Source organism: Microtus pennsylvanicus, chromosome 17 (assembly GCF_037038515.1).
Source record: "Microtus pennsylvanicus isolate mMicPen1 chromosome 17, mMicPen1.hap1, whole genome shotgun sequence".
Lineage (NCBI taxonomy): Eukaryota > Metazoa > Chordata > Mammalia > Rodentia > Cricetidae > Microtus > Microtus pennsylvanicus.
The window spans coordinates 26614989-26635189 of record NC_134595.1 but is presented as its reverse complement, the minus strand read 5'-3'; the positions used below and the strand labels follow the sequence as shown (position 1 = coordinate 26635189).

Here is a 20201-nt window from a genome sequence, read left to right as displayed (position 1 = left end):
GGGTTTCTCTGTGTTACCTTGGCTGTAGACCAGACTAGCCTCAAACTCAGAGATCTGCCTGCCTCTGCTGTGCTGGAATTAAGGGATGTGCCATTACCACCCCCGCTAACTTTCCCTTTTATTTCTTTTTTTTTAAAAAAAATTGTGACGAGGGTCTCGCTAGTCTGGGCGGGCAGGTAGACGACAGCAGGCCTTGAACTCCTGGCGACAGACCTGCTTCTGCCTCCCGAGTGCTGGGTTTTAAAGGCGCGTGCTCTCACGCCCGGCTTTCCAGGTATTTTTTGCAGGCGTCGAGGTGTGCATGGCCTCTTCAAGAAGTGCGGGTCAGGACAGGCAGGTCCAGCGTGGGCACGCCCCTCGGGACTAAATAGCAACACAGCGCATCAATGTTAACCAAGGCGTGTGTGTGTGTGTGTATGGAGGGGGGGATCTCCTTCCTGGAGGACCACGCTGCCACCTTCGAGAAGCCACAAGCAGCTCGCGCCGGCTCTCGGGCCGACCAGACCCCAGATCCGAACAACGCCGGCAGAGACCGGAAAGTGAAACTCGGAGCCGGCACACGTGTAGGCAGGGTTCCCCAGTCGAGCGCTCGACAGGACACTGCCAAGGCTCGGACCATCGCGGGAGCCAGAGAAGTAGCTTCCGCATCGCCAACCGCCGACGGACTCCATCGCCCACCCGGATCCCCCTCAGGGGAAGCCCCACAGCGCCGCCTGACGACCGCAGGCGGCCGGAAGCGTGGGGGTGGGCCCTGACGTGCCCCGCCCCTCCGCCGGCCAATCGGCGCGCGCGGCTCATGAATAGTGAGCGCGCGGCGCCGCCCCGCCCCGAGTCCGCGGCACCGCCCGCTCGCGCAGACCCCGAGCGTGGCCGCAGCGAAGATGGCGACTGCCATGTACTTGGAGCACTATCTGGACAGTAAGCACCTTGGTCGAGCCGCCCGCCCTCGCGGGTCTGCGCCGCCGCCGCCCCTGGCCCACCGCGACCCGTGCGGGACCCCGGGGTGCGGTCGCGGATGGGGACCGGTCATGGGAACAAGTGGGGGCTCACGGCCTTTCTGGGGCGGGGTCGTGGATGGAGGGCGTGGGGCGCGGCGCGGGGTCCCGCCGCCTCCGCCGCGCCAATTCCAGGTGCGTCACGGAGGGGCGGAGCCTGAGGCTCAGCCCGCCCTCTCCGCTTCAGCCACACCCCCCGACGCCGACCACGCCCCTGTCCCCTCCCCTCCAATTCAGTCTTGCTTGGGGGAGGTCCGCCCCTTAACCTGAGGCTTGTGGTGTTTGCTTTTGGAACAGCAGTAGGGAGCTTTAGGCTAGTGGGGTACGTTATTTCGCGGGAAGTCGTGCTGTCTGTCACAAGCCAGTCTGACAGGGGACGATGTCCTGTGTAACGGGTTGATCTTTGACATCCCGGGCATGTCTTCCTCCGTTTATTTTTAGACGGTGAGATTGACTCCCGGTGAGAATTGAGGGAGATTATTTTTCCACTCTTTACGTGTGAGGAATTGAGACCCTTTGTAGGGAGGTGGATCAAGCCAGTGCGGCGCCCTTGTGCTTCGATTATCTAGCTGGGTTTGGGAAGTGGGTGTCCAAGGTGATCTGTCACCAGTCTAGTGTCCAGTGGGTATTCTGAGGTGGATCCAAGACGGGTTCATTTCAGTGTTGGCATCATGTGATGGCTGATGTCCACACTCGCCACCTGCCCTGTGCCACAGGTGGGCAGGAGCCCCATTTCTCCACAACTCACTGATAGTTGAGGCACACTCACCCCCCCCCCCCTTTTTTTTTAAAGTTCATAGAAGACTCAGGCCTGGAAATAAATGTAGCAGTGGAGACTGCAGATAAAGGGTCCTCTCTCTGAGAGTAGAGAGGGCCACTGGAGGGTCGAGTGTTGACTAGCTTGCCAGGGCCATGGAGTCAGGCTGTGGGTGATAATGACTTGATGAGCTCAGGAAGATACAGGCTTATAGTGGCAAGTGTTATAAGATGTAGGCCTAAAATACTGGCCATGTTGGCTATAGAGAGTATTTGGAGTGGGACAGGACCCAGAAGGCAGTTGGAGCCTGCCGAGAGCTTGATGCAGGTGGCTTTTCACCAGGGGACACAGTGCAGGCAGGAAAGCAGTGGACTAACTCTAACCACAGGGACTAGAGAGCTGCTCGGCGGCTCTGGTTGCATTTCCAGGGCTCACGGCTGCGCGTGGCTAGAGGCTGATATGCTGGGCCGTGCAGAGAGAGCATGTCTTGGGGACCGCTTGGTCTACAGTTCCTGGTGCAGTAGCCGTCAGGACAGGGTTGGAGAAATCCAGGAGGACTCTTTAGCACATCTCATAAGAACCCAGAGGAAGACATTGGGGTTCAACTTGAAAGTCAGAAAAGCAAAACAGCCAACTACTGGCTCCTATCTCTACCTCAGTCCGAAATGACATCCTGCCTCCGGGAATCTCAGGAAGAGACTCTGTGTGAGAGCCGTCTTCTCCCGTTTTATATTCCTCTCTAGGGCTGGGATTAAAGGTGTGTGTTATTGCTGCCCGGTCTGTGAGGCTGACAAGTGGGGCTGTTTTACTCTCTGGTCTTCAGGCAAGCTTTAGTTATTAAAATACAAATGAAATATCACGACAGGACCCAGGTTCTCTCAGGCTGTTGGTACCTGCCCCTAAAATGGTCTCAGTCATTTTAGTTCCTAACTGGAACAGAAATGATGATAAAGCCTGCAGGCTTTGGTGTAAGGCCCTGGAGATAGGTTTTTTTTTCTCCCCGCTAAAGATTTATTGATTTGTTTTATTTTGTGTATATGTGTGTTTTGCCTGCATGTATGTCTATGCACCACATGTGTGCAGTGCCCTCTGAGGCCAGAGAGGACATCAGATCCCCAGAACTGGAGTTACAGATGGCTGTGAGCTTTCACATAGGTGATGAGACTTGAACCCGGGCCCTCTGGAAGAGCAGTAAGTGCTCTTAGTAGCTGAGCCATCTCTCCAGCCCTAGAGGCAGATTTTCGTCTGCTGAGAAGTACAGCCTTTTCTTGTCTCTTTCAGGCATTGAGAACCTTCCCTGTGAACTTCAGAGGAACTTCCAGCTGATGCGAGAGCTAGACCAGAGAACGGAAGGTGGGTATAGCCTGAGCTGGGTTTTGAGCATTGGTCAGAGAGAGAGATGGCAAAGGACATAGGGTATCAGAGAGCTCTGAAGGGACCTTGTATAGCACAGGCTTTGCATTGTATGTCTTCGAGACAAGATTTCTCTGTGTATCCCTGGCTGTCCTGGAACTCATCCTGTAGACCAGGTTGGCCTCGAATTCAGAGATCCTCCTGCCTCTGCCTCCCAAGTGCTGGGATTAAAGGCCTGCGCCACCACTGTCTGACTTGTAGTCAGAGTTTTCCTGTCCCCACCGCTTGCTCCCAAATAATCAACATGGAGATTTAAGATTGCTTATAAATACAAAACTCTGACTACACTTGGTGGGTTTTTTCTTGTGTAGTTTTTTGAGACAAGGTCTTTCTATGTTGCCTTGACTGGCCTGGAACTGCCTGTGTAGAGCAGGCCAGACTCATAGGGATCCCCCTGCCTCTGTCTCCTGAATGTTGAGATTAGATGTGTGTACCACCATGCCCATCTCAGGTTCTTATTTATTTATTTAGAGATGAGGTCTTAATTCCATAGCCTAGGCTGCCCATGAACTCCCAGTGTACCTTCCATAGCCTCCTGAGTGTGGGGGTCGGGAGGAGAGTGCTGGTGCTTTTAACTCAAGTGTGGTTTCTTGGTTTGTTTGTTTGTTTTTAATCTCTGTGTGTGTACATACATGGTATGTGTATATGCATGTGTGTGGGTACACACTTGTCATGGCATATAGGACAGGACAGCCTTGGGTTCAGAGACAAGGTCTCTTTTCTTGTTTACTTCTGCATATTTGGGATTTTCCAGTCTCTGGCCCCCATCTCCCAGTGAGTGCGCTGGAATTACAGATGCACATGCGAGTACACTTGGCTCTTTTTTTTTTTTTTTTTAAGATTTATGTATTTTGTATACAGTGTTCTGGCATGTATGCCTACACACCAGAAGAGGGCGCCAGACCTCATTCTAGATTGCTGGGAATTGAACTCAGGACCTCTGGAAGAGCAGCCAGTGCTCTTAACTTCTAAGCCATCTCTCCAGGCCCCCCACCCCTTTTTTTCCCCACACTTGGCTTTTAAGTGGGTTCTGGGGGGCTTGGACTCATGTCATTATCACAGTGATGGCTTTACCCACTGAGCTATTTCCCCAGCCTGGTTTCTGGCTTCCTACACAATTTTTAGAGCTTTTCAGCTATTGTCCTTTACAGTCAGAATGTTTGTTGCTCTTCTCCTTCCAAGTTTTTTTCCCCATTTCTGTACCGTTTATAAGTGAGTATTCCTTATCCAAAATGCTTTGGGCCTGGAGTGTTTTGGATTTTTATGTTTTTCCATTTTGGAACATTTACAACTGTACTGAACTATCCTGGGGGGTTGCAACTCATCTAAACAGGGAAAATTTTTGTCGGGAAGGCAATTTTATATGACATTGTTATTGGTCTTGTGTGTGGAATGTTTGAAGAAGTCCCACTTCTTGGTTAGAGCAGAGTTGCATGTGTCCCTGCTCTTGGAAGCATGCAGCGTGTTTTTACACGTTTTGCTCTGTTGTTCACTGTCAACATCTGTTGGACTCAACCGTAGGTTGTAAGTCATTAGTTGGCCTTGTACCCTAGGTGGTGTAGATGTAGCATAGCCTCGCTCACTAGTCTGACTGTGGGTTGGACATTTTGACCGCTTCTTGCTTTTGTGGGTTTTGTGTGTTTTCCTAAGTATATTTTGGTGCCTAAGTGCTCCTCCTCTGGGTATGTGACTAAGTTGTGCACCAGATAGTAGGCACGATGACCATAAAATTTGCTGCTCGTGAGAGTCAGCGGGCAATTTGACTACCTGCTAGATGATGCTTGTGTTGGTCTGCCCGGGACAAGTCGCTGTGTCACAGAGTGTACACTGGCATGACCAGGGATGCTCCTGCCAGCTTCTTGGATGCGTGTCACTCTACCTCTTTCTTCCGCCTCTCACCGGTCCCACTCAGATAAGAAGGCAGAGATTGACATCCTGGCTGCGGAGTATATTTCCACAGTGAAGACTCTCTCTTCAGACCAGCGTGTGGAGCACCTGCAGAAGATCCAGAACGCCTACAGCAAGTGCAAGGAGTACAGTGATGACAAGGTGCAGCTAGCCATGCAGACCTATGAGATGGTGAGTGTAGGGCGCAGTGCAGGCCTTCACTCCTGCCTCCCATGCCGCAGGAGGAAAAAGGTGTATGGAAACATGTATCTAGGGTGGGAGTTTAGAGCATCCAGAGAGAGGGTGCTTTGGGGGTCGCCATCTGGGCCTACTCCCATGATTTTGCTTTTTTGGGCCCTGCTTGTCTTGCTTGTTGGTGGAACCATTGTTTGTTGGTGTTTTCTTGGGGAGGTCTAATCCAGGGCTTTGTGCACACCAGGCAAGCGCTGAGCCACTGAGCTGCATCCCTAGCCTTCGTTTTACTATGAAGTCACATGTTCAAGTGTCCTTTTGCAGGTGGACAAACACATCCGAAGGCTTGATGCTGACCTGGCACGCTTTGAGGCTGACCTGAAGGACAGGATGGACGGAAGCGACTTTGAAAGCACTGGATCACGAAGCTTGAAAAGCAAGTTGACCGATGTTCTCTTTGCTAGTGACTGCAGTTTGGAAGGCTTTCCTCTAAATGTGTTAGGGACACGATGGTAAATGAGTGGGTGAATCTTGTTCCACATTGGTCTGTTCTGTGATAATAATGGGTCTTTGTCCTTCAGAAGGTCGGAGTCAGAAAGAAAAGAGAAGCTCCCGGGGCCGAGGCAGGAGGACGTCAGAAGAGGACACACCTAAGAAAAAGAAGCATAAAAGCGGGTAAGATGTTTCCACCCTCTTTTCCCAATGGAACACTGGTTTTCGAGCAGCAGGGAGAATGCCTGGGTGAGTCCCCACTACTCTGGCACTGAACGCCTGCTGAGCCAGGCCAGGTGCACAATGTTCTTGGGCAGTCTCTTCACGTCCTATGTACACAACAGTAACAGAGCCCTCTGAGTTCATGTGTATACCACCCTCGGCGTCAGGAGAGTGCTGCGTACTTACTGGCAGTGCTGGGTCGAAGCCACTCTATAAGTAGCTGAACTTACGGTCGGTGGTTTTATACAATGATGCGTGTTTTGTCCGTGTTTGCCGTTAAACTATGTGACTGCACTTGTTAGACACACATCATTTATCCTGAATTCTTCAGGCTTATCTACCACTTTCTTCTCCCAGAGGCATTGTGCTGTTTCACTGACGTGATGTCTGGACTAAAGGGAAAATTGTGAAGTGACAGGAGACCTCTGGCCATGAGTTCTGGGGGAGGCTGGAGAAGCCAAAGCTTGACCAAAGAGGGAGGGCAGGGAACTCTGGCTGAACCTCCTGGTGCTTGGGTGTTGCGGGGAGTGGAAACCCAGGGCCTTGCATATGCTAAGCACTAGCTCTTGTTCAGTCCCTGAGCTACAGCCAGTCCTCCCAACAGGGTCCTGGTTTTTGTTTTGTTTTGTTTATGTTTTGGGGTAAGGTTAGATATATGGCCAAGACTGGCCTTGGACTAATGATCTTTCTTCCTCAGCCTCCTAAGTACTTACATACTGTGAATACAGACCATAAATTTGTTTTGTTTTTCGAGACAGACTTTCTCTGTAGCTTTGGAGCCTGTCCTGGAGGTAGCTCTTGTAGACCAGACTGGCCTTAAACTCATAGAGATCTGCCTGCCTCTGCCTCCCAAGTGTTGGGATTAAAGGTGTGCACCACCACTGCCTGGCTGATAAAGCAAGTTTGTATACTAGTGAGGTACCTATTAATGTTACTTGTTTTTAACATAAAAATTTGTTTTTGCTTGAGATTTGATAGTGAAGGATTTAGAACATTCTCATTGTTTTTTAGAGTTGATTGATCTTTTAATTTTACAATTGTCAGTGCTAAGAATTTCTTAGGTTTTGTTTGTTTGTTTTGGTCTTTTTGTTTTGTTTTAGTTTTGAGACAGAATCTCACCATGTAGTCCTGGTCTGGAACTCACAGAGATCCACCTGCTTCTGTTTCCCAAGTGCTGAGATTGTTTGGTTATTGAGTATTCTGAAACCTTCTACTGTTGCCAGATTTTCTGAGGAACCCCTGCCCTCACACATTCATATAGTTTAGGATTTGTGACCCACAGTTCAAGAAGCTGAGGTCTAAGCAGTGCTGCTAAGTAGAATTCCTTTGTGAACCGGGGTTGAGGGGAGGCTTAATCTGTGTGCATCTAACCAGTACCTCCCCCAGTGGGCTGTGCAGCTATTACAGATGTCTGCTCATTGTGGGAGAGAATCAGACTATAGGTTAGCAACTTGTGTATGCTGATAAAGATAATAGTTTTCAGTGCTAGAGCACCCGTTTGATTTGATTCCCTTTTTAAAAATACAGTTTTAGCTCCTATTTTTGAAAATGATGTATATTTCTATCCATTTAGTCATAAATATTTTTTATTATTTATTTATTTATTTATCATACAGCATTCTGCCTGCATGTATGCCTGCAGGCCAGAAGAGGGTACCAGATTTCATCATAGATGTTTGTGAGCCACCACGTGGTTGCTGGGAATTGAACTCGGGACCTCTAGAAGAGCAGCCAGTGCTCTTAACCTCTGAGCCATCCCTTCAGTCCTAGTCATAAATCTTTTAACCTTTTCTTTTTTTTTTAGATAGGTCTTAGTCTTTGGCCAAAAATCAATGCACTTTGAACTCTGGCATCCCGAGTGCCGAGCATTAACTTCCTTACGATAGCTATTTAAAGCTCTCTTCTCTCAAGTTTACATCCCGAAAGGCTGTGTATGTGTTCTGTAAGTCAGCTTCCTACCGCCCTCATTGCTTCTGCGTTGAGGACAAACTGGCTGTGAAAATGAGTCCTGGTCTCACAGACTCTAGAGCGAGGAAATTGTCACTCTGCCTTTGTTGACATAGAACTCATTTAGTTCATGTTCAGCACATAGACTGGGTGTCCATGGCTACCACATGTAGGTCCTACAGTGTTATGTAAATAGCTCGGCCACCCTTCCTGCCAAATCTACCAGATGGACAACCTCTCTATTGCTGCAGATCACCCAGCTCTATTACTCCAGGGTCTTGCTGCCTGTAAAGTGGTTTTGAGCTTTGCATTTCTGACTTGTGGGATGGCAACATGATGTCTCTGCTCCTTCCTTCCGCAAAACCCAGACGCCATGCTTCTGGGTTTGCACAGACAGTCTTGCTGGTTGTCTTCTTCACTGAGTGTTTTCCATAGTGTCCTCAGCACAAGGAGCCCAGTATAGGGGTCTCTAGGTGGTGGGGAAGCCAGTACCCACTGGCTGGAGCATCCCCCTAAGGCCTCAGGTATAAGACAGGCATTGTAACTACTCCTAAAATCTCACAGATGAGGCAGACTGTTCAGTTTCTCCCTTGACAGGAGCCACCATGTTAGGTCTGATGCTTAGGAGACAGTCACTGCTTTCAGACCTGCTTGCTGGGCTTGCTGCAGCCGTGGCTGGTTGGTGACAGTGGTAGGGCATCTGTTCCCTCTGGCCCATGAGTGGCAGTGCAGCCGCTATCCCAATTTGCATATGTTCAGTCGGGAGACTGCTGGAACAAGGGGTGTGCTCAGGCCTTGACAGTAGGCATCCAGAGATAGCCCAAGGCACTGAAGTCCTGGACTTGCTGTATCAGGGTGGGAGCTTGTTGTGGCTTCAGAGCCTGAAGCTTAGACACTTGCCTGTTGCTGTCTGGAGTTCTACACAGTGCCTGTCTCTAGCCTGTGTTCGGCAGGTTTTCCATGATGAGATGGCCTAACGTGTCAGTTATAGCTTGTGGTATCCGTCATTTTCTATGGGAGACCTGGAGCAGTGCTCAGTCAGGTTCCCATGGCCACTTGGCCAAAGGACTTGGCGGCAGCTGTGTCATAGCTGTGCAAGCTTGTGCTTGCCATAGCCTCATGGGAATTGGCCATATTAATTTATCACAATCTCACCTTGTGCTTGCCATAGCCTCATGGGAACTGGCCAATATTAATTTATATCACCATCTCACCTTGTGCTTGCCATAGCCTCATGGGAACTGGCCAATATTAATTTATATCACCATCTCACCTTGTGCTTGCCATAGCCTCATGGGAACTGGCCAATATTAATTTATATCACCATCTCACCTTGTGCTTGCCATAGCCTCATGGGAACTGGCCAATATTAATTTATATCACCATCTCACCTTGTGCTTGCCATAGCCTCATGGGAACTGGCCAATATTAATTTATATCACCATCTCACCTTGTGCTTGCCATAGCCTCATGGGAACTGGCCAATATTAATTTATATCACCATCTCACCTTGTGCTTGCCATAGCCTCATGGGAACTGGCCATATTAATTTATCATCACTATCATTCCTAGTTGAGGTGTAAGTATGGATAGTGGTATTACAGGTTTAGGGATTATACTGTGTCGACCGCCCTACAGTTTACATGGTTATTTGAAAAGCACATGTAAAGGGGCTGGAGATGGCTCAGTGGTTAAGAGCACTGACTGCTCTTCCAGTGGACCCAGTTTTAATTCCCAGCACCCACATGGCAGCTCCTTGCTGTCTAGAAATCCAGTTCCAGGAGACTCGACACTCTCGCACAGACATACAGGCAGGCAAAATGCCAATGTAGCCTGGGCTACAAGAGCTAGTTCCAGGACAGGCTCCAAAGCTACAGAGAAACCTTGTCTCGAAAAAAGAGAAAACCACATGTAAAGTGTAAGTTCAATGTCCTGGTCTATAGTGAAGGGTGGGCTTCACTATGTAGGCAGCAGGTACAGGGGAGGGCGAAGGGGCAGCATTCTCACCAGGCTGCTGTTTAGAGACCAGAGGCAGCTTCCAGCATTGGGGAGTGAGTAGGATAGTGTAGAAGGAGCTGCAGGCAGGCCTGCTTTTCATCTCGTCCGGCTCCCACACGACTAGCTTTACACCCGAAATAACAACACACAAACTGTATTCATATAAACACTGCCTAGCCCATTATATCTAGCCTCTTCTTGGCTAACTCTCACATCTCAACTAACCCATTTCTAATAATCTGTGTAGCTCCACGAGGCAGTAGCTTACCGGAAGGATTCTAGCCTACGCCCATCTTGGGCCAGAGCTTCATCGCGTCTGCCCTTGAGAGAAGCGGCGTGGCTCTGAGCTCACTTCCCTTCTTCCCAGCATTCTGTTCTGTCTACTCCACCCACCTAAGGGCTGGCCTATCAAATGGGCCAAGGCAGTTTCTTTATTAACCAATGAAAGCAACAGATTGACGATTGACATATGACCTTCCCACATCAGGATAGTGCTGATTCTTGTTAGTCTGGTGGGTAGCTGGGTGAGGTTAATGGGTAGATACTTGGAACCCAAAGGAGACTAAGAAGGGTACCTGGGTAGATACTCCAAGAGAGGAGGGTATAGCCATTGGTTCTGGTGAGTGCCTCAACCCTGAGGTCAGCCTTGGGTGAGACACAGACTCTTCCCAAATGTTAGCTATCTGCTGGCAGGGGGCCATGCTTTTGTCACCACCAGGAGGTGACAGCTGAAACAGAAGGGAGGCCCAGAGAAAGCAGCAGCTTTGTCCATTTGGAGGGGTCTTTGTCCCCAGTAGGCAGCAATGGTTGATGTTGGATTTAGTTGCTGCTGAGTGCCATTAGCAATCTCAGACCCCACTGCCTGCGTCTACGACCTCTGCTGGTATTAAGTGGGTGGTGTGAGTGCCGTGTGCTGCTGCCCCAGGTTTGTGGCTGTCACAGTCCAAGGGAATCTCTTCGCTGATAATAGCACACCATATTATTCTCACTATAAATTCTTAGAGATTTGGCTGGAAGGTTGTGAGGTTATCCTTGAAAATGTATCTCAGTGACGGGTATTAGGGCTGTTCCCAAGTTCCAGTAACAAGGAAATCAGAAGCAAGTTTATGAGTGATCATTAGCTCAGGGTCACTGCAGATTCTTCCTTTGAAACCTGCAAGCATCTTTGGCTCCAGGGGAGAGGAGCTGTGGGCCGTTGATGGAAGGGCGGTGGTATGGCCTTGTGCATCTGCTGCCTTCCTCCTGGTGCCCTGTAGTCAGCAGATCTTTCCCTCCCTTCAGGTCTGAGTTTACTGACAGCATCCTATCTGTGCACCCCTCTGACGTGCTGGACATGCCTGTGGATCCAAATGAGCCTACGTACTGCCTGTGCCACCAGGTGTCCTACGGGGAGATGATCGGCTGTGACAATCCAGATGTGAGTGCATCTCTGTATAGCCTTCCTATTCTGGAACTCACTATGTAGACAAGACTGGCCTCGAACTCACAGAGATCCGCCTGCCTCTGCTTCCCAAGTGCTGGGATTAAAGATGAGCTTCACCATCACCCAGCATGAGTGGATCTTAAAGGATACATGTTCCCTGGGACGAGCCTTGTAGAGACGGGTGGGTGTTAACCTTTCTATGTCTAACATACAGAGTGCATAGGTGTGACACAGGTTTTCTCCTTGCTTTGCAGTGTCCAATTGAGTGGTTTCACTTTGCCTGTGTGGATCTCACCACAAAGCCCAAAGGAAAGTGGTTAGTATGGGATTGACCGCAGTCTCGGACAAGCCTGTCTGGTGCTTTGGGTCTTGTTGGATGTCTCCGTATTTCTGCAGCACTGGTCCTGACTGGGGAGGGGAGGTGGTGGTGTTAGCAGACTTAGAGACAAGCCTGTCTGGTGCTTTGGGTCTCGTTGTATGTCTCCGTGTTTCTGCAGCACTGGTCCTGACTGGGGAGGGGAGGTGGTGGTGTTAGCAGACTTAGAGACAGAGGTCTACTGCTCAGCTAACCTGGGTGTGTATAGTCTTACACTGACGCCCTTGGAAGAAGGGCTCCCTGTCTCCAGCCCAGTGTGCACCCAGCGTTCCAGGCCAGGGCTCTATCACTGGACTGTGTCACCTTCGCCCTCTGGCTCCAGGTAGGGTAGCGGTTATTTTCAGCAAAGACGAGGAGAGCAGGTTCTTGTCTCCAGGGGAAAATGGGGATCATGAAGAACATAGGAAGGAGCTGTAGAATCGTTGTGTTCCCCTCCAGGGGCTCCATCTACCAGGGCACAGGAGGCTTGCATGTTCCTGTTTCCATCCTACATTCGGCCAGCAGCAGACTACTTAACTGTTCAAGAGGTTCTCAAGGTTTTCTTTGAATAAAAACCTGGTTTTGTTGACTTATGTTAAAAGTGAATGCATGTTCTTAAAATGAAATAGTAGGGCTTGGGCCTTCCTCCTAGGAGCAATTGGAGCATCTATCTCACGGTAACATTCTTGGTGTGTAGATCAGCCCTTGGCCAGTTTGAGAGTCACCTGGGAAAGGAGGGGTGGATGCCATGTTGCAAGGACTTTTGGTCAGATGTGTGTGGTGTGAATGTAATCTCACCTTATCGAGCATGCCCACTGTGCATGGCTCCTTACCTCATGTTACAAGAACCATATGGCATGCATGTGCCTTGGCTGGGCCTGTGCCCTGTGGGAGTGGGTTGGGCTGCCATGGCAGTGGGTGTGTGGGAGCAGGTGTATGGCTGGGCTGCCGATGGGTGGTGGTTTCTCGGTTGAGGAAAGGGAAAAGAGCAGGCTTGCGTGAGGCAGTGGAATCTGACTTCAGGTTCAAGTTGGACGTGGTGTGTTGTTTGCAGGATCTCCAGGTAGGGAGTCTGACAAAGCTATTGGAATGTCACAACCTTGGAGAGTCTATAAGCCTGGCAGCTACTCGATGTGCTAGGCCCAAAGCCAGACAGAGAAACTGGGGAGTGGGGTTCCAGCGTGTCTTTCTGTAGTTACCGGAATGGGCTTCCTCAGAGGAACTCGTGACTTCTAACTGACATGGTCAGTACTCAGAGCTTCTGAGCACAGAGGGAAGTGATGTCAGAGAGCTGGCTCCACATCAGGACCTTACTGGAATGTCTCTTTGGATCCTGAGTGGCTGCTGTGTTCTGGAGTTTTCATGAATACTGTCTGAGGCTCTGATGTGTGCTTGACCGACAGCACTGTGAAGATGAAATTATTGTAATAGCATGAAGGTCTTGGGTCTGTGTGACCCATTCAGTCTCCAGGGCCAAGTGCAGCTGTCTCAGGAACTAGTGTCCACAGACTTATCAGGCCTGTGTCTGCACATGGGGTCTTCAGCATGTCCAGCCAGCCAGCCGTTGGTGTCACCTCAGTAGGGGGCACCTCATAGTAGGACCAGTTTTATCAACTTTATAACAAGACCGTGCCGACATGTACTAGTCAACCTCAGATATGCAGTCAGCGCTCCCCAGGTGAAAGACTGCACGTCTCACTTGCTGTGTCTGTCCTCCGGCACTGTCTTCCCCGAATCCAGCTACCCTGGGGGAGGCAGGAAGTATGTACTTGGGTGTCCTGTGTGCCAGGACATACGATGCAGAAGGTTGATTGCCGTGTCTTTATGTCACAGGTTCTGTCCCCGATGTGTGCAGGAAAAGAGGAAGAAGAAGTAACGAAGAGGTTGTTGTGCCAGGCTGAAGAGCAAGCTAATATATTTCTTCACTCATGTTGCAATATTATCTTTCATTTAAAAACTACCTTATTTCAACTGATATTTAATAATTCAGTGGCCAATTGTAGTTTTGGATATTTCCCAAAATAAGAAGCCACTGCACCATTTGCACAGAACAATCTCGCAGGGACTTGCCACAGTGACTTCCCGTGCAGGCTCCCCACTCCTGCGGCCTCCCAGCACTGGGAGGGCAGCACCCCTTGTGCCAAGGGTCCCTTGGGGCTGTAGGCAAAGTGCATGGTGCAGGCTGGACACGTTTTTCACCTGGTCTACCGCCACTGCTCTGTCACTAGAGGGTCGGCCTTGCGTGTCCGTGTCATCCAGGACTGGCTTGTGGCACCATGGAAGCTGCTGTTCTGTGAGCCAGGTCTTCCCAGACGCTGGCCCATGCTGTGCTCTCACCCTGGCTGAAGACCAGGGACTCCTGGCCAACATACCTCTGATGTGTCTGGAAGGGACTGGGGGCTCTTCCCAGGTAGAAGTGCCCTCTGTTGCGTTGTGCACCGCCTTTCCATGTGAACTTCCAGCTTGCCCTGGAGATTCAGCTTCCATTAGCCTCGAACTGTCAGTTATCCGACCAGCACTGCCCAACAGCAGACAGAACAGTCAGGCTGAGCTTCCACCTCTCTGGGAATTCCTAACTATTTTTTTACTGTGAAGATGAAATTATTGTAATAGCATGAAGGTCTTGGGTCTGTGTGTCTATGAAGTGAGTCTGTACTGTGAGCTGATGTTAGAACTTTGCTGTGTTGCATCCCACTGGACCACCGGCTTATATTCAAGGGGCTACAATTATGTGACATGATTTGTGAATTTGTGTGCCCAGTAGCGGTTCTGGAATGAAGGTAGGAAACTAGAGTATACTCTTCGTCTAACCAGTGTCCACGAAACCAGTGTTGAATTTGGAAATATTTGGGCGGGGGTGGGGGGATGTATGCACAGAGCCTGTTGAGATGCATCTGTGGTGGTTCCTTAAGTGTGACAGGATCCTGAGAGTTTCCTATGACTTAGAATTCCTCTGGCATGTTTTCTAGTGTCTCCGGCTCTCTGAAAACCAAAGAGAGCCGGTCCCTGGCCTCACTCGAGAGAAAGACCCGCAAGGGAGAGTTGGGCTATGCGATTTCCAATTTAAGGAGAGACCAGTTGTTTATCTGACGACAGGCATATTGTTTTAAGATGGCCATGTCTAAATCGATACAGTTCCCTCCCACTTTATCCAAGGAAAGGGCACAAGGCAAGAGGGAGTTGTATCTGCCCCACATTATGCCATCATGGTCCTGTTCTTACTGGTCAGGGTGTCCTGCACAGCCTATCCCAGTGAGAGGGAGACAGGAATGGCTTGTGTTTATGCTACTGAGTTAGTTGGTCCATGTTGACTCTTCCTGGGCAGCAGGTGCCAGGCAGTTGTCCAAGCTTGTCTCTAGGCTAGGAGGAGCTTTGGAAATGCGGGTCCTGTGGCCTCTAGGCTTGAGGGGCTGGCTTTCTTCCTGGGGACCCCTTCTCAGGCTCAGATTAGATATTTTCTTTTTTTTTTTGTTGTTGGATTTTTGTTGTTGTTGTTGGTTGGTTGGGGTTTGTTTGTTTGTTTGTTTGGTTTGGTTTTTGGTTTTTCGAGACAGGATTTCACTTTTTAGCCCTGGCTGTCCTGGAACTAGTTTTGTAGACCAGGCTAGCCTCGAGCTACAGATTTACCTGCCTCTGCCTCCCAAGTGCTGGGATTAAAGGCATGCGCCACCACTGCCGGCTAGACATTTTCATTTCTTAATTTAGCCTTTCTTTTGTCGTAGTAAACGTTGTGAGGATACGTTACACAATTTTTTCCCCTCTTTTCCCTTTTATTCTAAAGACCAGGTCTTATGTATCCTGGGCTGGCTTTGAACTCACAATGTAGCCAAGGATAACTTTGATCTTCCTTCCTCCACCTCCCAAATGCTAAAGTTACAGGTGTACACCAAGAGGTATGGTTTTACAATGTTAGGGACCAAACCCAGAACTTTTTTTGTTTTTGTTTTTTGAGACAGGGTTTCTCTTTGTAGTTCTGCCTGTCCTGGAACTCAGAGATCTGCCTTCCTCTGCCTACCAAATGCTGGGACTAAAGGTGTGTGCCACACAGTCTGATAAGGCGTACACTATTATCTGGCTGCAACCCAGAACCTTATGCACGCTAGGCAAGCATTCTACAGATTGAGTTATATCCCCCTCTCTTTTTCTTCATTCTTTAATCTTTTTTATTTTTTTCTTTCTTCAGTCCTAGGGGTCAGGCCTCATGCATCCTTTAATTTTATTTAATTTATTTATTTATTTGGAGGCAGGGCCTAATTATGTAGCCCTGTCTTTGAACTAGCATCATCCTGCCTTAGCCATGAAATGTTGGAATTATAGGTGTGTGCCACCTGTAATGTCTGGACCTCTTATAATCTCTGTAAGCACAAGAAGTTTTAAATCAGATCTTGCCTGATAATGCATTAGAAACTGATTTAATACCTGAGATTCAGCCTAAGGCAGAGGAGGTTTCCTGGTGGACCTGCTAGAGGCTGGTTAAACTCCATCTTTGGGGCCATCCTGCATACTGGCTTCTAACATTTATTTATTTTGCAGATTTCTATAGTTATCTGCTTTTTTTTTCTTTTTACTTTTGACAATTACAGTAATGTCACCAAAATAAGATTCGTATAGTTTGGAAACAACAGAATCCATGGATTTGGGAATTTAACTTAGTGGTGGAATCACTTGCCTACCAGTGTGGCATTGGTTGTGTGGTGGTGAGCAAACCTGCCTTCCAGAAGTGATGGCCTAGGTTTGATCCTTGGCAACGAAACAGGAAAAAGCAGGAAGGAAGGTCTTTTGGGTCATAGTTGGGCTCTGATGGAGTGCTTGTCCCATTGTTAGTATCTGTGAGCAGCGAGGCTATTCAAGGAAAAGTGTACTGCCAGCTCCTGCTTGGGTGCTGCAGAAACACAGAAGCAACGGTGCTGTGCCACTGAGCACCGTTCTAGGACCAGATACTCTTCCATGCCTGCCCATTGAGACCTGGCGCTAGTCAGAGTGAATAGGGTGACCCCCACAGGTCAGTGGCAGCCAAGACTGGGTCTTCGCTGTCTCATTCCCCTTCCTTGTAAGTATGTGAGTGTTTTGCTAAGAGGAGAGGACTCATCTTCCCCATTTTTTGTGCATATTATCAGTAGTTTAAATTTCTCCCGTTTCTTATAGAAGCATGATGAATTAATAGAGAACTGAGCCCCACGATCTGTGAACATGCTAGCAGTGTGATGGTCCAAGCAGTGCTGACCACTCGCCTGTCCAGCAGGTGACGTCAGCAGGAGTCAGGCCACCGACTGTCTTCCTCTCTGCCGTGAAGAGCCGAAGAGCCGTGCGGAGGGAGGGCTTGTGGATGGCTGGGGAAGTGGCCGCCTGCTTGCTCCTGTGGATACAGCATCTTGCCTTCTATCCCTCACCTGCCTCCAGAAGGCCTTGGCAGGGCTGCTTCAAGCAATAACACTGTTCGGAGAGCAACTCCTCCACGTGATATGGTGCCAGGGTTGGCCCTGTTAGGAGGCTGGGAGGTCAGGTCTTCAGGGTGTGAAATCAAACAGTGAGGGACATTTACTTCAGGCTTTGAACCCTGTTTTCTGTGAGCAGAGATTGGTCTTCACTGCCTGTGCCGAGAGGAGCTCTAAAGCAGGGGAGGTCTAAGAAGTGTCTTTTCCCTCAGAATGTGCTGTGGTGGTCCTTCTTCACCACACTCCATCCATCGGATGATGCAGCTTTAACATGAATGTCACATTTTATTTTCAAGGAATTATTACCTTTGTCCCCTTTGTAAAGGAGAGATACTATTGTAAATCTTTTTATTAAATAATGTAAAGATGTATATCTGTATTTTTGGATCATGGATTATGGATATATTGTTTAATAAATAAAGTATTTTTGGGAAGAAACTTGTAAATAGGTCATTTTGAAAACAGGTCGGGGAATCTGTCTCAGCAGTAGGACACTTGTCTGACGTGTGCTGTGCCTCTTCTGGGCCGAGAACCTAACACGCGTGCGCGCGCACACACAAACACACCACACAGTTGGTATCTGCCGGGGGTTTGCTCTTGGGTTGTAGGCAGCTGCCTCTCGTGCACTCACATGGCAAGGTGAGTGGGGCTAGGTAGGAAGGGAATTCTCTAGTGTGTCTTCTAAACTCTTATTTTCGAGACAGGGTTTCTCTGTCTTGGAACTAGCTCTGTAGACCAGGCTCAAATTCAGAGATCCACCTGCCTCTACCTCTCAAATGCTGGGATTAATTGTTAGCATATAGGTGTGAGCTGCCACTACCAGGTACGGTGGCACAAACCCATAATCCCAGCACATGAGAGGTCAGGCAGGCTGATCTCTGAGCTTGAGGTAGCCTGGTCTATATAGCTTGTTCCAGACCAGCCTGGCCTACATAGACATACAGAACTTTTAAGCATGCTAGGCAAGTACTCTATCAAACAGCTACATCGCCAGTCCCCATGTGTTTATAGCAAGTTCTGCGGATTCCAACCATAAGTCTCTACTTAGCCTTAATTACACACAGGTAGGCCCTGTCCCCAGTCACATTAGGGGTCAGGGCTTCCACACATGAATCTGGGCATACACATTGCTGAGTTGTCTTAGACATTCCTTTGGACAGTGCTGAATTTCCAGACACCGGTTAGCATGAGGCCCAGCCTTTCACCCATCACGGGAAACTTTGTCAGAGGCTGTGGTTTTGTGGCAAGATGTTGTATTCTCCATGTATATCCAGGGTATCAGCAGTCACTTCCCAGGGTGGCTGTTAGGATTAAAGGAAAGTCCAGTACTTGGGGTGGTGGAATAGGCAAGTGACTGACTGCCAGCTTATTTTTTTGTTTTCTTGCAGATTTATTTATTTATTTTGTTTTTTGAGATGGTTTCTCTGTGTAGCCTTGGCTGTCCTGGAATTTGATCTATAGACCCAGGCTGGCCTAGAATTCACATAGATCCACCTGCCTCTTGTCCCCTGAGTGGTGGGATTAAAGGTTTGATCCTCCACTGCTGGCATGACTGACTGCTGATCTTTTAGTTTGTCTGTTCTTTGTTTTTTTCAGGTAGAGTTTCCCTGCGAAGCTCTGGCTATCCAGGAACTCACTATGTGGTGTCCAGGCTAGCCTTGAACTCAGAGACCCACCTGCTTCTGCCTCCTGAGTGCTGGGATTAAATGTGGGTGCCACCACCACCTGACATTTTTTAAAGATTTATGTTTATTTTACATGTATGAGTGTATGTCTACATGTATGTCTATGCACCATGTGTGTGTGCCTGGTCCCCGAAATGGCCAGAAGAAGTCATCAGATACTCTGAGACTGGACGCAGATGCTGGTGAGCTGCCATGTGCGTGTTGGGAATTGAACCCCAGTCTTCTGGAAGAACAACCAGTGCCCATAATTGCTGAGCTATCTCTTCAGTTAAAACTGCTGATCTTAACTGGCTCTGAACTGTTACCAGTTCCAGGGGGCCAAGATGCTATTGGCCTACCAGGTAATGAGGGCTGTGGTGATCAGGTGCTATGAGTGTTCACAGAAAAGGACCAAACACCCTCTGGGCGTCTTTCTAGTTCCTGACTGTAACTGTCTAAGTTAGGGTTACTACTGCTGTGATGAAACACCATGAACAAAAGCAACATGGGGAAGAAAGGGTTTATTTCACCCACAGTTCAATGTAGACAGTTCATCTCCAGAAACAGAGAGGGCAAGAACTCACACAGGGCAGGAGGCTGGAGGCAAGAGCTGATGCAGAGGCCATAGAGAGATACTGCTAACTGGCTTGCTCAACCTGCTTTTTTCATTTTTTTCTTGCTTTTTTTTTTTAATTCGTTCGTTCGTTTGTTTTTTTCCAAGACAGGCTTTCCTCTATGTAATAGCTTTGGCTGTCCCAGAACTCACTTTGTAGACCAGGCCGGCCTTGAGCTCACAGAGATCCACTCTCCTCTGCCTTCCAAGTACTGGGATTAAAGGCATACACATGCCTGGCTCATTGGCCTGCTTTCTTGTAGAACCCAGGACCACTAGGTTAGGGTGGCGCCACCCACAAAGAACTGTGTCCTCCCCCATCAATCACTACCTAAGAAAATGCCCTCCAGGGGGATTTTATGGGGCATTTTCTCAACTGGAGTTCCCTCCTTTTGAGCTTGTGTCAAGCTGACATAGAACTACCCAGCACACTGACATTCTCTATGCCAGTTACCCTCAGTGGCCTACGGAGTGAGGACCAACTTAGTATGAAGGGGTAGCAGAAGCCTCCGGAATGTCCTAACCAGTACAGGAATCCAGATGCAGTTGTGACTTGGACCTGGACAATGCCAGGATGATGCACTGACCGTGTTCCAGTGCCCCTGTCTGACAAACCCGGGAGAGTGGACAGACAGACATCAGGGAACTGGCCTACTGAAGGCACAGCTTGCATCCTCCCCCTCCCAGCACACAGCATATAGCTACTGACCCCTAAGTGCTGCCTTCTCTTATCCAGTTTGCAAGGACTATCTGGATGCCTTGGCTTTTTCTCAGCGAAGCGAAGCTATACTTGTAGTCTTGCCTCGGG

The 20201-nt window shown here is 49.0% G+C and overlaps 1 protein-coding gene across 6 annotated transcripts; it reads left to right on the top strand.

Moving 5' to 3' along the window:
• Positions 1-821: 821 nt before the first annotated feature.
• Positions 822-17545, top strand: Ing5 (inhibitor of growth family member 5). Of its 6 annotated transcripts, XR_012908165.1 has the most exons (9): positions 822-918; positions 3034-3105; positions 5078-5244; positions 5569-5680; positions 5826-5919; positions 11185-11320; positions 11581-11642; positions 13515-14461; positions 16827-17545. XR_012908165.1 is itself a non-coding variant. In XM_075951357.1 (8 exons), exons 1-8 carry the CDS (start codon positions 882-884, stop codon positions 13555-13557), a joined length of 720 nt encoding a protein of 239 aa, XP_075807472.1. In that variant the 5' UTR covers positions 822-881; the 3' UTR covers positions 13558-17545. The 6 variants fall into 6 exon arrangements, 5 of the variants coding, with proteins under 5 accessions (XP_075807472.1, XP_075807470.1, XP_075807469.1 ...); XM_075951357.1 differs by having other exon boundaries at positions 5829-5919; positions 13515-17545; XM_075951355.1 differs by having other exon boundaries at positions 13515-17545.
• The last annotated feature ends 2656 nt before the right edge of the window (positions 17546-20201 follow it).

Excerpts from the sequence above, each read along its gene's own strand:
- Ing5 (XM_075951353.1), top strand. The coding sequence starts at position 882 with ATGGCGACTGCCATGTACTTGGAGCACTATCTGGACA. Across the intron at positions 5,245-5,568 it reads CCATGCAGACCTATGAGATG|GTGGACAAACACATCCGAAG; the intron begins GTGAGTGTAGGG and ends GTCCTTTTGCAG. Across the intron at positions 11,321-11,580 it reads TCGGCTGTGACAATCCAGAT|TGTCCAATTGAGTGGTTTCA; the intron begins GTGAGTGCATCT and ends CTTGCTTTGCAG.